This window comes from Leuresthes tenuis, unplaced genomic scaffold (assembly GCF_036924035.1).
Source record: "Leuresthes tenuis unplaced genomic scaffold, fLeuTen1.0.hap1 SCAF_13, whole genome shotgun sequence".
In the NCBI taxonomy this organism is placed as follows: Eukaryota; Metazoa; Chordata; class Actinopteri; order Atheriniformes; family Atherinopsidae; genus Leuresthes; species Leuresthes tenuis.
This window is the reverse complement of record NW_027325367.1, coordinates 16,940,575-16,955,357: the sequence shown is the minus strand read 5'-3', so window position 1 is coordinate 16,955,357 and position 14,783 is coordinate 16,940,575. Positions and strand designations below refer to the sequence as shown.

General features: G+C 41.1%; 1 protein-coding gene across 2 annotated transcripts in view; it reads left to right on the top strand.

Annotated features, from left to right (window-relative positions):
- plcb1l (phospholipase C beta 1-like) overlaps positions 1–14,783 on the top strand; it is a 113,566-nt gene that overhangs the window by 53,016 nt on the left and 45,767 nt on the right. For both annotated transcript variants that reach the window (XM_072362323.1, XM_072362324.1), the window contains exons 4-6: positions 11,667–11,807; positions 12,187–12,266; positions 13,978–14,031. In XM_072362323.1, the coding sequence (XP_072218424.1) occupies positions 11,667–11,807; positions 12,187–12,266; positions 13,978–14,031 (275 nt within the window). The remainder of the gene's footprint in view (positions 1–11,666; positions 11,808–12,186; positions 12,267–13,977; positions 14,032–14,783) is intronic.

Below are 14,783 nucleotides of genomic sequence, written 5' to 3'. Positions count from 1 at the left end.
AAAGGAGGGACTTTTTGGGATGTAGTTTTGCCGATTCTCCTGAATTTCCTGCCCTCTAAGATTTATTGCAGGGACATGATGTCTCTAACAACAGTGTTCTCCTCACTAACAATGTCTTTTTCTAGTATGATTGTTTTGATGGCAGATAACAACTCTGGGCTAATTGAGTTTCAAGTCTTTTCTTCTTTTGGAGTGTTTTCTGTACACGTGTACATTCTATGAATTATGAAGTTGGAGGCTGAGAGACGATTATCTCTCCAAAGCCTTTCTCTATGGTTCATTACGATGTCCTAGCTTGGATCATTTCAAACAACGTAGTCTCTCTCAACTTGTCTCACTCATCTGGCCAAAGAACTGCTCCCAACATTCAAGTTTCTGTTTTTTTAAATCCATGTTTTTGTCCAAGTAACAAACTGTCTCTGGCATCGTTTTAGAAGGACGTCCACTGCTGCTATGATTAGTGGTACTGTGAGCGGTTCTGTAAATCATGCTCACTGCTGCGATTGTATTTCAAATGACATTCAATGTCACAACTCTTTTTGTGTCCTTGTCCACTTTTTTTTTTTTTTAAGTCTCACAATGTTTCAAGTCTTTTTCTGTGTTTTTCAAATTGAGAGCGAAGGCTGTTTTGGGGCTCATAAGTTATTTTCTATCCATTTTGATTAATTTGACAAATAAAGAAATACCCTGACAGCTGTGACTGATGTGATACAAAAGCTCATCATTTTACTTCCAGAAACCTATAAAAGCAAGTGATGTTGAAACTGGTCTTGTGTTCTGCAGCATGAAAAACCGCAGTGAAAATCATATGCAGTAGATACAAGCTTATGGACTCCAGATTTGCCCTAAACTTCCAGCTGACTTTGCAAATACTTAAGGTATTATCCAAAAGTTGCTGAATTTCTACAAGCAGGAGGATGAGCCTCTTGCTGTCGGGGAAAATGTCAGATTTAGCAGACTGTTGGAACACTTGAAGCAAAGCAACACTATAGTTTACTCTCCAGGAAATACATATCAGAGACTACTGAATTTCATCACAGTTAACAGCACTAAATGGTGTTAGAAAGACAATGCGACAAGTCTAACAACTGATATACTCGCCCTATCTATATAGTCGTTGGTAGGAGGTCATCTTGATAACTCCATCCATCCATCCATTTTCTATACCCGCTTAATCCTTCGGTTAGGTTGTGGGGGGTGCTGGAGCCTATCCCAGCGGTCATTGGGTGAGAGGCGAGGTACACCCTGGACAGTCCATCACAGAGCCACACAGAGACAAACAAGCACACACACGCTCACACTCATTCCTAAGGACAGTTTTAGAGACACCAGTTAACCTATCATGCATGTTTTTGGACAGTGGAAGGAAGCCAGAGTACCCGGAGAGAACCCATGCATACATGGGCAGAACATGCAAAGAAAGGCCCCAGCCGGGAGCTGAACCTGGAACCCTCTCGCTGTGAGGCGACGGTGCTAACCACCACACGCACCCATACCAAACACCGATACCATGCACCGATACCAATACCATGTGCGTGTACTCGTACTCAGTATTCATTAAAGTGTTCAGATACTACAGAACTGATACCAGCGTGACAGGAGCTTCATTTTCCTGCAATGTGTTTGTGAAAGTTAAAATGTTAAAACAATATGTTGCACAAAGTGCAGTTGTATTTGGGTTGAATATGCCTGAAAATAAGAAAATAAGATGTGTTTAATTGTAAGAACTGTAATGGCCTTACTCATATCTCATATCAGTACTCCGTATCGGCAAGTACTAAAGGGTAAGTACTTGTACTTGTACTCAGTTTAAAAAAATGTGGTATCGGTGCACCCCGAGTTTTCATACAATCCATAACAGTGAAATCATATTCTGCTGCAGAACTGCATCTCTATCTCTGTCTTTTTTGCACACTAAGCACATCTCCCCTGACATGTATAAATGTGAGTGTGACAGGGCATAATTCTAACACTCCTAATATAAACGTGTATTATGTAAATATCGATGAAGCTATAAATCTACCGTAGAGCTGTGATAGCCTTAGTACCTGAAAGTATTGCTGTCTGAAGATATCCAATTTCAGTTATCGGAAGTGAATCGGAACCCAAAAAAAGGTGGATTAATGCATTTCTAGTTGTTATATTATCAGAGCTGTAATAACTGCTCCTCATATGCCTCTTATGTTATCTCGATGCCAGAGAAAAGCAGATTATCTCATTTCTGCCTGGCTTATTCTCCTCAAAGCCCTGTGGTCATCAGGTGCAGTCAAAAGAGATTCTTCTTATGACGACTTATGTGGCATAAAAAAACTAAAGCTTTTCTTCAACATGCTGGAACCTCTGAGGTTATTTCAAGAATGATTAGATATTGAATTAATGATTATGTTGTTTAATATCTCTCACAAAGCACATCAGGTATTTTAATTATGATGTGGGCATCAATTCATTGACAAGTCCTCTGCAGCACATTCTTTGTGACAGTGTGTGGCGGTCGAGGAATTATTGAGGGCTGTTGAGCTGTGATTTGCTGTCAAATGCTGTAAAACATCCCCCCCCTTGGTCCAGAGAAGACTGTTTCTCTTCAACGACACAGCAGCCTGAATGAGATGTCAAGACTTTTAATATGTGAGGTGGCAAACTGAATTAGGAGTTTCTTCCATTTTGTGGCTGAGGCTATCAACAGCTGTCAGACTTTGCCTGTTTTATTCCCCGAAAGCACTGTGATAGTGGGCAAGTGACTTTTGTTGTCCTTTCAAACCTTTTAAATCAGCTGCTCAGAATCGAAGGGAATTAAGTTGAGCTCATTTAATTGCTGGTGTGGTAAACGAATTATGCAGCCCATAGTAGAAAAGCTTCAAGTAAACATGTGTTAAAACCATAACATCTATGATGTAATTGTTTAGAATCAATGTTCGTTCCACCTCGGACTTCCTGTATTGGTTGTGCCGGTGAAAGTGAGGTTCAGAGTAGCACCCATGCTCTGATGAGAGAAAACGTGGCTAAACTTGTGATAACTGTGCAGATTGACTGCACTCTCATCACGCCAACATCAGAGTAGAGTGCTGACTCCAAGTTCTCTCTTCTTTGCTGCTCTATGAATGCTGCTTTGCATTAGTTGAACTTTTGCTTCTGTTCGACTCTTGATCTTTACTTGGGGTCTGAATGCACACTAAATCCACGGATACATCCTTTCCTTGACACAAACCGGTATTTATAAAGGAAGAAAGTGTGATGAAACTGAGAACATCTCATGCATTCTTTAAACTATGCATACACGTGTTTCTATTTTGTTTCTATTTTTATTTTGTTCACTGTCAATTTTCATAGCATACTCTTATTTGATGTTATTGTGGTTGCTATGAGTAACTGCAGCTGTGTAGTGTGTGTACTGGCTGTGGAAGAACTCTCTAATGAGACGGTCTATGGAGCTCTTTCTGATTTAATAGCGCAAGACTGTCTCCATAGGCTGTTTAAGAAGGCAGTAAATATACCATGATCCACCTGTGTCTCCCCTCCTGATCATCTTCAAACAAAACAAGACTGTAAAGGTTCTAAATTCATCAACTGAAGAAAAAAAACCTGATTGTTAGTCCTCTGCCGTAGCCCTGATGGGGAATTCGACCATTTCTGTTTTACCTCTGCAGGATAATTTGCTCTGAGCTCACAAAGCTGGTCGCTTGGTACTTTTTTAATAGATAAATTTTTGTTGGGTTATGACTCCAGAGCTAAATGAACCAGAACCAAATTAAACAGATTGCATTTTCTTTCTTTTCTGCTGTTGTTTTCATTATCGCGCCTATTTAGCTGCAGTGCAAATGGTGTCTTGACACGTAAATGAAAAAAGTAAGACTCTGCATCTTTTCGTGGTTTAAAATGTCGTGTGTACAGTTCCGCCGTGCGATTTATAAAAGAGAACCACACGTATGCGCAGGCTTTTAAATCAGGTAAAAACCTTAATGAGTACGCACTTTTCGGCTTTTGTGCACACACTCATATGAAACTACACCCAATTTTATGCGTCTGGAGACACTGGATCTTTTTTTTTTTTCAGATATATGATAAACTTTTCCATTTAATGGTTGGTGTGCCTCTGTCCATGTGGAACTTTTTTTTCCATCATACCTAAAGTTTGTTCAGCTAAAGCTGCATTCTGAAATACAGATGTGCTGATGGGTTTCACACAGATACCCCCCAGTGTCTCAATGAGTTAGAGAGATTTTGAAATCTAATTCAATTAAGTACATTTTCATCTCGTATTTGTTCATTTCTAAAACTGAAATAATTCAGTACATTCCATTTGTTTTTGTAACAGTGTTCTGGATATATTTAATCATAGTAGCTCATCTATTGGCCTCTGCCATTCATGAAGTCCTCTGAAGTAGACCTCATATTGTACATTCAGCAGTTTTTTCTGGTTCCTTTAGCTCATACGGTGTGTAAAAATGCATCGATTGATGGTTGGGAAAACCATGGAGTTAGAGGTTTAGATTCCTCGTTAAAGCAGATCATATACAATATCACCTCGATGTTGGTTTGACCTCATGCTGCTCAGACTGGCGTCATGTACGAAATGATACAGAAATGTCCTACTTTTTCCTATTAAAAAGTTAGTTGGTCCAAACTAATGACATTACTTTTTGAGACTTTTTCCTCAACAGCACCAGGGTGCTTATATAGACATGCTGCTGGCGTGATTCATGGAAAAAAAGTGCATTTCTGAAAGGGATTGTACAAAAGAGAGCCACAGATGGTCTCAGTATCCTTATATTATTAAAATTCAATAAATTCTCTTAGTCTAGGTACTGAATGGAATAAGAAATAGGTCTACATAGTTTCTGGAATGAAACATCAAACATACCTCAAATTCTTTCATATACATTATTACCTGGAGTGTTGAGTCCTGCTGCCCTGCAGATGTAATGAGTTCTATTCGTGCAGAAGAATGAAGTCAGATCAGCGTGAGAAATTACTCTAATAAGTTTGCAGAGTGTGATTAAAATATTCATGATAAAATAAGACATTCAGACGCTGTTAAAGTGTTCTTTTCGAAAATTAGTTTTTCATTCTCACTTTAAAGTCTGTGATGCTCAGTTCCGCCGTGCCTCATGAGATGATTAGTACTGGGTGTGAATGTTAGGCCACTTCCCCAAGACATGAAAATGAGTGCCTGTCAACCCAAGTTATTGCTAATGTTCTGGCATTTCGAAACTGACATGCTAACTGCTCCCTGTCTCCCCTCTGTCCACACCTCCGTCTCGCTTTTCATGTCTCAGTGCTTTGGGGTTAATGAAATGTCCCTATTGTATATATAACAGCTGGAATCAGATATTGTTAAGTCCATGCGAGCTTTCATCCTTCTCCCCCGCATTTTCTCAACTGGTGCTTCAATGCATTTCCCAGTGGCACACCGCCATTGACAAATATATTTTCGAGTGGAGTGGAAGACTTCTGAGGATACGATTCTTGTCATTCTATTTCCTTGCTTATCCATTGAACCCTCGATCAAACACGTATTACTGTGTGTATTATTGTTGAATTTCCAGGGACAGAAGTCAATATGACTGCATCTTGAGAGTGTTAAGTGTTATTTTAGCAGGTGAACTATATTTTGTCACACAACCTTTATCCAACAGGGTATTGTGACTTACGCCTGCAGAGAATGGACACACATGTTCAACAACGTGTGCACAGTCGGTTCTGTCCTGTGGTCAGTGATGCGTCACCTGACCGCTGACTGATCTTTTACTCCTGGCCTTGTGGGTAATTCTCCGCCTCATGAAATTGGGGTGGTCTGCCCCCACTGACACTTGAGGGCTCACTGAATTTTGACCATGGAAGAATAATCAAAAGAAGGAGAGATAGTATGCCACATAGATTAGGGGATGAGCGCAGGACTCTGATAAGACAGGAAAGACGAAGGTGGATGCCACGGAATCAAAGAGTCTCCCCTGATCCCACTCCTATTCCCTTACACCTTGGATCCAATACTCTTCTGCTCTCATACACATTCTTTGATCATGTTTACAATATAGTTGTATGTGAGTCTTTTATCTGTGGCTTAGCCTTGGGCTTCACACAACATTTTTTTTATTGGCTGATTTTCACCAGGTTCACCAGCTAGAAAAGTTAGTGAAGCAATTTACACACTGAAGAAGTTTGAAATTTGAAACTTCAAGCTGGAATGGGACTAGACACTTCTCCCCTGCTTATTTAAAACAACACTGGTGTTGAGGCTGAGCCAAACAGACCAGTGGATCAAAAGAAAAGATTTAAAGCTGAACTACATGGTGTCCCCATGCTGCATAAATGCTTCACATTGTAGCTCCCTATTGTGGGGATGAATTGGAAGGGTTTTCTCCTTTTCAAAGAGCTTCTAAGGCTCTTTGTATATAGCTTAGTGGGTGTGTGTGTGTGTGTGTGTGTGTGTGTGTGTGTGTGTGTGTGTTTTAATCCATTTGGCTTCAGGTCTTTTAGCTTCCCAAATTTCAAAAGATGAGAACTTGTGGTTGATACACTCAGAACACAGAAACATTGCACATCCATCCATTTTCTATTCCTTCTTTTTTCAGTTCATTGCCCGGAGCCTATCCCAGCTACTATTAAGCGAGAGGCAGAGTACAGGTCCAACACATCAGCACAGCATTGTATGAAAATATTTAGCTGAGATCTCCATTTTCTTGTTAGGGTCCAGGCAGTTTGTAGAGTTGCAGTTTACTGGGGGGTAAAGCAGTCCATGATGCAGTGCCATTAAGGATGAGGAGACTAAACTTCCACTGTGAGTGTGTGTGTGCAGACTGCATCCAGACGACTCTGCACGCTTGAAGAATGTGATGTCACTGTTTTTCTGACTGCGCATGCATTTGTGGCAGTGCATGTGAGTGCGTGCAGAAGATTAGGAACGCCATTTGCGGGAACCAGCTACAGTGCGGTGGCAAAGACGAGGCTCTTTCTTTTAATGGTATCAGTGTTTCAGTGCTTTCTGTCCGTGTAAGTTATGATGTGGCTAATGTTTAAAACATGTTCTGCAGATGCAGCCTGACCCTCTTAAATAAATTACTGCATCACCAGGAGCAGCAGTCGTCTTAGGATTAGCTTTGCTGAGGGTGAAATGCTCCGTAGACTCAGAAGGGCTTCTAAACAAGAATATACATTTATTTGCACACGGGCACAACCATGAACACAAACTCCAAACAAGAGTATGGCTTAAAGCAAACATCACACAGTAATCACCAATATCTTTTGCACATAGAACTACATAGAGTACATAGGAACTGGTAAAAACCAAGCTTCTCTAGATTTGTGTGGCAGAGTAATTGCAACAATCCCAGCATGAATTAATTTCCCTTCAAACATTCCGGGCTTTTTTCTGCGTCCGCCCCCGGCAGCATCTTGCTGCAATGTTGGTTAAAGGCTCCAGCAGTGGAAGAAATGGTACCCTGCTCCAAACAGGCTGTACTGCTCTGCAGTGTCTTTTGCTCCATTGCATTAAGATGTGCTCCCGCATAGGAGGTTTAAGATAAATTATTTTTGTGTTTTGTTAGATGAAAATATAACAAACTCATTAACAGTTTGCCTGTTAACTCTAACAGGGAGTGAAATGATGATATCTGACTGTCCAAATAGCAAATTCCCTTTATTACAATTATACGGTCAGCACATGCAGCTAAAGCAAGAGCACTTAGTAAGATTAATGAAATATAGAGGTTTATCCTGAAAGGTGCACGATAAAGTGAAGGACAGTAAGTAAATGTTCAGCTTTAATGTGAGATAGATTAAACAAAAGGTTTAACCAATGGTTTTGATATTTTCCTTTAAAAAAAAAAAGAAAACCAAAGCTAATCCAAAGCTTTTTGGATTTCTTTTGAAATACAGAGACTTGGAAAATGTAGTGTGGACTGCCTCGAATTGTGCAGCAGGAGAAGGTCAACAAGAGTGTAGCCATCCAACCAAAAGGTTTTTTTTTTTTTTTTTACACGCAACGTCTGTGATGAAAAATGTAGGTTTCTTTTTAGGACTCAATATAGGACTCTTTTTAGGACTTTTTAGGTACAATATGTGAAAAAAAAATGCAGCTTTCTCTCACTAAAGTTATTCCTTAGCACCTAATTAACTATCTCTGTTGCGTCCGGTATGTTTTTTAAGGGAAGCAATTCATGAAAACATTATGAATGTGAGCTGCTACAACTTATCCAACACGGAATCGATGGATTGCACAACTATATGTAATATTTCCTTTTCAATATACAGAGTTATAAATATGTAATGCTCTGCATTAGGGGGAACATGCTTGTCATGTCATATCAAAGCAGCCTTTTGGCATCAAACCGCTGCCTCAACAGACAGCACATACTTATAGTTTCCTGATGGTTAAAAGGTTAAGTTTTAACTTCAGCGGCCATGATTGGATTTCCCACCTGCCTGCTTGTCCGCACTTTTCTTTTCCTTCTCTAAATGAATGATATTGATGATGATAATTTCCTTTTTACCAGGCTCTTCACATCCCGTCTACCCAGTTCTTGTTGAGTGGCATAAGTGTAGGTAGTTGGGTCATCATTTATCATTCATGTTGACATTTCCTTTGAACTGACATCCCTGTGTGTATATTTAGGAGCACAAACAACTGCACGCAGTTGTGTGAGCGTGTCCTGATCTGAGCATGCTCAGATACAGCATTCTGCCTGTAGATGTGTGTGAACGGGTGACTGAATGTCAGAGCTGACGTGAAAGTGCGCTTGGTTGAAGACGGGTACCGTTCTGCAGGTTTAATGACCCGGGGTGGAGCTGTCTTCTGTTTGCCAGCCTGAATCCCATCCTTGTGGGCAACAGAGTGTGACACAGTTAGAGCACATGACAGGTGACAGGTGGGACCCTGTGACAAACTAATGGAGGCAGAGAAATGAGTTTCCTCAGGCTGCAGCTTCGCGTGAATGTTAAGTTTCTGAGAGGAGTCCACATGTTGGCCCACTGCACCATGAAAGCCTGAATGATCGCACATTTGTGGGCATGAACACAGATACAATAAGGATTTTTACAGGCGTTCACTCGATTGTAGAGAGTCAGTGGTTATTTTCATGTTCACTATGTAGTTTTAAGAGATGAGTCATGGTGACACGGAGCAAGAGTTTTGCATTTTGATACACAAAGTGAGCACTTTAGACACATTTCTGGCTTAGGGACTCACAGGACCTCTTTTTGCTCTTTTACTGGCCTAAATCCACAGTTTTCTTCTGCTCTTGGCGACAGACTGTGATCCCTTGGGAACTTTGAACAATTTCCATCTATCTTTTAGGTAATTCGGAAAGTTTACAGGCTTTTAATGTCTGTTTAGGAGCTCGACTCTGCCAAACAAACCAGGCTGAGTGCTACTTTTTTGCTCCCTTCCCGCGCCTTTGTGATGCATACACCCAGAGCCGCATCTCTGGCTCTCCAAATGCACGAGCACAAATCATATTTCACTCGCATGCCTAAGCCCCTTTCTGTCCTTTTGTTGCTTTCCGTTCATGGCTTTATTTCTGCTTCTCTTTATTTTGTCTCTCTCCTCTCCTGCTCCCTTCCAGCACGATCCACCTTCTATACATCAGCTTGTCTCTCTCAAAGTCTTTTCCCATCACAGCTGCTGACGTCTCTAGAGATGATGCGCCTTAAGTGCCTGCAGCTTCTTCCCTGATCTGCGCTGCGCTGACTGCATCCAAGGAGATAAGCAGCATGTTCTGCTAATGGCTACAAGTAGCATCAAAACAGTATCAAATTGTATTGACTTTCAAGCGCTGTAATAAATTAAATATGTATCTTACTGTCATCTTGTCTGTTCTCAGAAGCCTTTCATCTTTGGCTGTCAGCCAGGGTATTCCTCAAAGGGTGCTTTGGTATTGTGGGCTTTAGCAAATTGCAAGTGGCTTTTATACTTTGACATGAAGTCAGAATACATAAGTGGACATTGATGATGGATTTCCTGTGAAATCAGCACCTGTGTATATTAGAATTCGTGGTCAAGCTCAGGACCGATTGAATCTGTGGGAACAATATCAAAAACCTGTTATTTTCACTGTTAAATTAGGATTCTTACTTAGCCATGTAAAACTATAAATGCTCATATGTCGGACAGGCTGGCTGTCAGGCTGTTAAAAGGGAAGATATTCTTCAACAGGGAAAATCTCTTTCCTTGAAAAGTCCAGCGTGATGATGACAATGGGTCCCACTAAGCCTCACAATTTGATTTGGGGGCGTGAGGGACATGTAGGGGACATTTATCAACATGACACAGGACACAATGCGCTTTTTTTAATTGGTTAAATTAGTGGGAGCTCATTTGCTTTCACTGCAAAATCCTTTACAGGGCTTTTTTTGTTGTGTTAATTAAGCCAGAGAAACCATTTTGTATTCTTCTCGCATACTAAGCCGCACTGGAGAGAGGAAGGGCATTGTTGTTCTGCTCTCTTGAACCTCTTGGAAGTATTGTGGTTTATTTTTTTTTTTCATAATTTCCACCAAAGATGAACTGCTGAAATATATTGTTGTTCAAATTAGATTGATTCAGTTTACCCTGGATAATTACCTCAACTGATTACCTCAACAAATTCTTCTTCCCTTTTCTGTGTGAGCTCGGTTGTTGCCAGCACCCAGTGTTTTGTTCCAACAAATAACTTTGCACAACAATTTGCTGAATTTATCAGAGAATAGAAGTCGCAGGGAATTAAGTCTGGGAATTGCTTTCCTCAAGGTGGATACGGCCTCTTGTTTGCAGTGTCTGTCCTGGCATTATTCAAACAAAAACGCCTCTGAGAAATAAAAGTATCCTTGCCTGAACCTCTCTTAAACTTAGATAATCCATTTATGATTTTAATGACCTGTGTTATGGCCGATCACAAGGAATTACTGTGCCGTGGCTGCTCTTTTAAGCTCCATCTTGCACAGTTAATCTGAAAAATGTGTTGAGACAGCAAGATGTTTTCCAAACAAAAAACAAGCCAGGGAGCGAGTTTTGAAAACCATTAAGCCGTCAGGATTTGAACTATCAGAGGGTCTTTAATTTATAATAAATTACACCATAAATCCCCCCGCCCACATTATGTCAGTTATAGCTCTTTGAAGCACTAAAAGGTGACATATTGTACCCATAAGTATATCCATCATTCTTCTGCTATCAGGTCAACGCCTCCAGCTCCATTAATTAGTCCACAAATAAAACAACCTTCTATCATAGTGTTGCTCAATCCACCCAGTTTGCTGCTTTTATAGCCTGTAACGTGGGCCCCGCTAATCACACTGAAATTTACTGGGGCTGTAGCCTCCCGCCTCACTCCCCACACCGTCTCTGAGCCCTCATCAATCAGGCAAATCAGGTGGACACTCGAAAATGGTAACTGGTTTCACTTAAGTGCATTCAGAGGGCAATTTTTGTTCTGAAAGCCAAAAATTCTTATGACACAGTGCAGCACTGCCTCTCACTTCCTCAGAAAAACATTCCTTGTCTTTTTCCGTGGTCTGTTTTACGTCATTTGACTTTCCCCTGAAGATTTGTTTAGCCTGCTAGTTTTCGGATGCAGGCCTGTCGCGTACGATGCTGAGGTTAGAAGTTGTGGCCATGAAAATGCACCTTAACTCGATGGCTTCGCTGATTTACTCGAAGGGATCTTTCTGCTGTGTTTTTGTGTTTCCCTTTCAAGGATGCAAAGGTGCGCGAGCTGCTGGATGCCAGCATGCTGGCGGGGAAGATGGAGAGTCGGATGCTGACGGTGGTGAGCGGCACTGACATGGTCAACATCACCTACCTGAACTTTATAGCCATTCAGGAGGAGGTTGCAAAGGTGAGAACTGTGCATGAAAACACAACAAAACTGACAACTTCTTTGTATTGTACAGATGTTTTATGTGAGTATGAACTTGTTTCAGATTCATCACAACCTAAAAATGACAGCAGTGTATCAGCTTCTTTATTTTTTTTATGCTGGAATGAGAAGGTGTGAAAAAAAGATGAACATTATTTGTTTATTTAGAGTTGAAACCAGATTTGATACAAGAAAAACTATCTCTACAAAAGTACAGTCAAATGGCAATGACCAGTATAGCCTTTTGTGTTTAAAGATCACCTGACATATGCTGCAGTAACATAGCACAACACTGCAAAACTGCCAAGGGACTGAGCACATGGTCCTCACCTGATGAATGTGTGTTTATTCACTACAGGAATGGGCAGAAGAGCTGTTCAACCTGGCGTCTAACCTCTTGGTACAAAACATGTCCAGAGAGGCCTGCCTCGAAAAAGCGTATGTTCTCTACACGCGGAAACACAAGCACACACGCAGGCAGCTTCACAGTTAAATGCAGGTCCACAGTCCCCGAGATAAATATGAAAATCACATCTGCCAGCGCCGCAAACATGCCACTCATCACATGGGTCACAGCAGGTATGTGCTGTTCGTTACATAAACGGGAACAGCAGGAAAAACAAACAACACAAGAACCTAGACACAAGAACAGACTCCTCACTAGTACATGAAACATTGTAAAACATACACCACAGAAACTGAAATGCATTTATGCTGCACTTCCTGCCTTACACAAGTTCCTCTCACCCCACCTGTGGTGCTGTGGAAAAACCATCTTTAACAGCTGACAGCATCATGTTCATCTAACCGACACACACAAACTGATCAATGGTCCACAACCTATTCGTTTGTGTAATGAGTTACCGAATGAAGCAGCTTAAATATGAATCTGAGAAATTGCTTTTAGAGAATACCAAAGGCTGCACTTGGTGACGACTCCCAGCTGTCTGATGTTTATCAGCGAAGGGAAGCCATTAACTCGCACCCCTGAGGAGACTAATTGACTTATGAAACAATAAAAGTGGCCATCGACCACATAGCAAAGAGAGAGTTAAATAAAATCAAAGAGCGCAGTCACGTTGGTTGCTCACAGCAGTAGCTGTCGTGCACTGCTTGCTTACAAATAAGGCGACGCTCCTCCCTACAACTACTGCAGCATAAGGAGACGTCATCCCTGATGTGATGTTGATGTTTCTCCACATGTGGTAGATTCTCTCTAGCTTTTTAAGGCGGCGATATGTTTTTGGAGGGCGAGATGGATGGGCAATGTTCCCAACAACAGGAAACTAACGAGAACCCAGCATGTTTTCAAATGGTTGTTTGCTACAAGATGTTCTTTTGACATCTGTACAATAGTACTGAGGATACTCTTTTGGTTACATCGCTTTCAGTCCTCAAACAACAATAAACAGGGTTAGAATGGCATGTTTCTCAAAAGAGTCACATGTAAAAACGCATTTAATTAACCTAAACTCATGGGTTGCTCATGAGAATAATACAGGTACTTATGAGACATATAAAGAAACACCCGTTTCCTCTTTCTTTGTTCTCGAGCCCTTATCTACTTTACTTTTCTTTTGAATTATCAGGCCTTGCTCATTCATTCTCAGGCAACGCTGTTGTTCATTTTGCACATTTTTCAGAAGGTAAAAACCAGTCAGTCCCCTGTTAACCATTACAGTCATGTGTGACTTTGCCTGTGGCAGCCATCCTGCCCTATGAAGTGGACACTGTAATGGATATTAATTATTAGCCAGCAGCCACTTAAAGCCCAGCCTGTAACGATAGCTCCTGTTGCAGCGGAGCTATTTATAACCCAGGTTGCGCGGCCCGTGTTGCTGCTGCTGCATGGCTCTGCACTGCCAACACTTGAGACTTCCAGGGATTAACCACGATTCTAACCTGTCGTGTAAACATAGACAGACATTCGTGGTATGCATGCAGAACTCTACACATGCAGTCACGGAGAACTGTTTCGAATAGCGTGTATGTCAGCATCACCACACAGCCATATGGAGTAGCACACATATACAAGACCAATGGTTGTTAGTCACTAAGAAAGGCGATGCCCAACGAGTATATGGATTAAAGAATATAACCCAGAAAAAACACTATTGCGTGTTTAAGGTTTGCTCTCCGCCCAATGCAGATACACTCGGCTGAAGCTGCAGCTCAACCCTGAGGGACGAATTCCTGTCAAGAAGTAAGTCTTTCTGACTCATCTCTCTCTGCCCCTTCACCCCTTCAGTCTTTCGATCAGTGCCGGCTGTAGCTTAGCCTACATTCTCTCTTTATTATCAGCATTTGTGCACTTCAACATGCATTTGTGCATTTACAACCCCAATTTCACAAAAGTTGCAATGCTGTATAAAATGTCAATAAAAAGAGAATGCAGTGATATGTTAATCCTTCCATCTATCCTTTTTCGTTACCTGATGAATCCTATTTAGGGTCACGGTTGTGGGTTGCGATGTGAGCCTGTCCCAGCTAACATTGGGTGAGTGTGAGCTGGGACACGGATAGGCCCTCATAAACCAGTTTTTTTTTTTTTTTCACAGTAGATCATAGAAAACACACCAGGTGTTGAAAGTGAGACATTTTACTATTTCCTGAAAAATATCAGCTCATTTTGAATTTGATAGCATGTTAACATGTGGGGCAGTAAAAAACTAAGAGGTACTGAGAACTTGTTGCAGCAAACTAGGTTAATTGGCAACATGTCAGTATCATGATTGTGCATTAAAAGAGCACCTTAGAGATGCAGAGTCTCACACTCACAAAGTTTTAATTCGTTTTGGAAACCATGGTGTTGGGTCCTCTAGGCTAAATGGAACAGGGACCATTTGGCTTGTTAGCGCTAAGTTCAAAAGCCTCATATGGTATGGGGGTGCATTAGTGTCTATATTGGTTGTTTCTACTCTGCTGCTTTGACAATATCATCATTCTTATACTTAC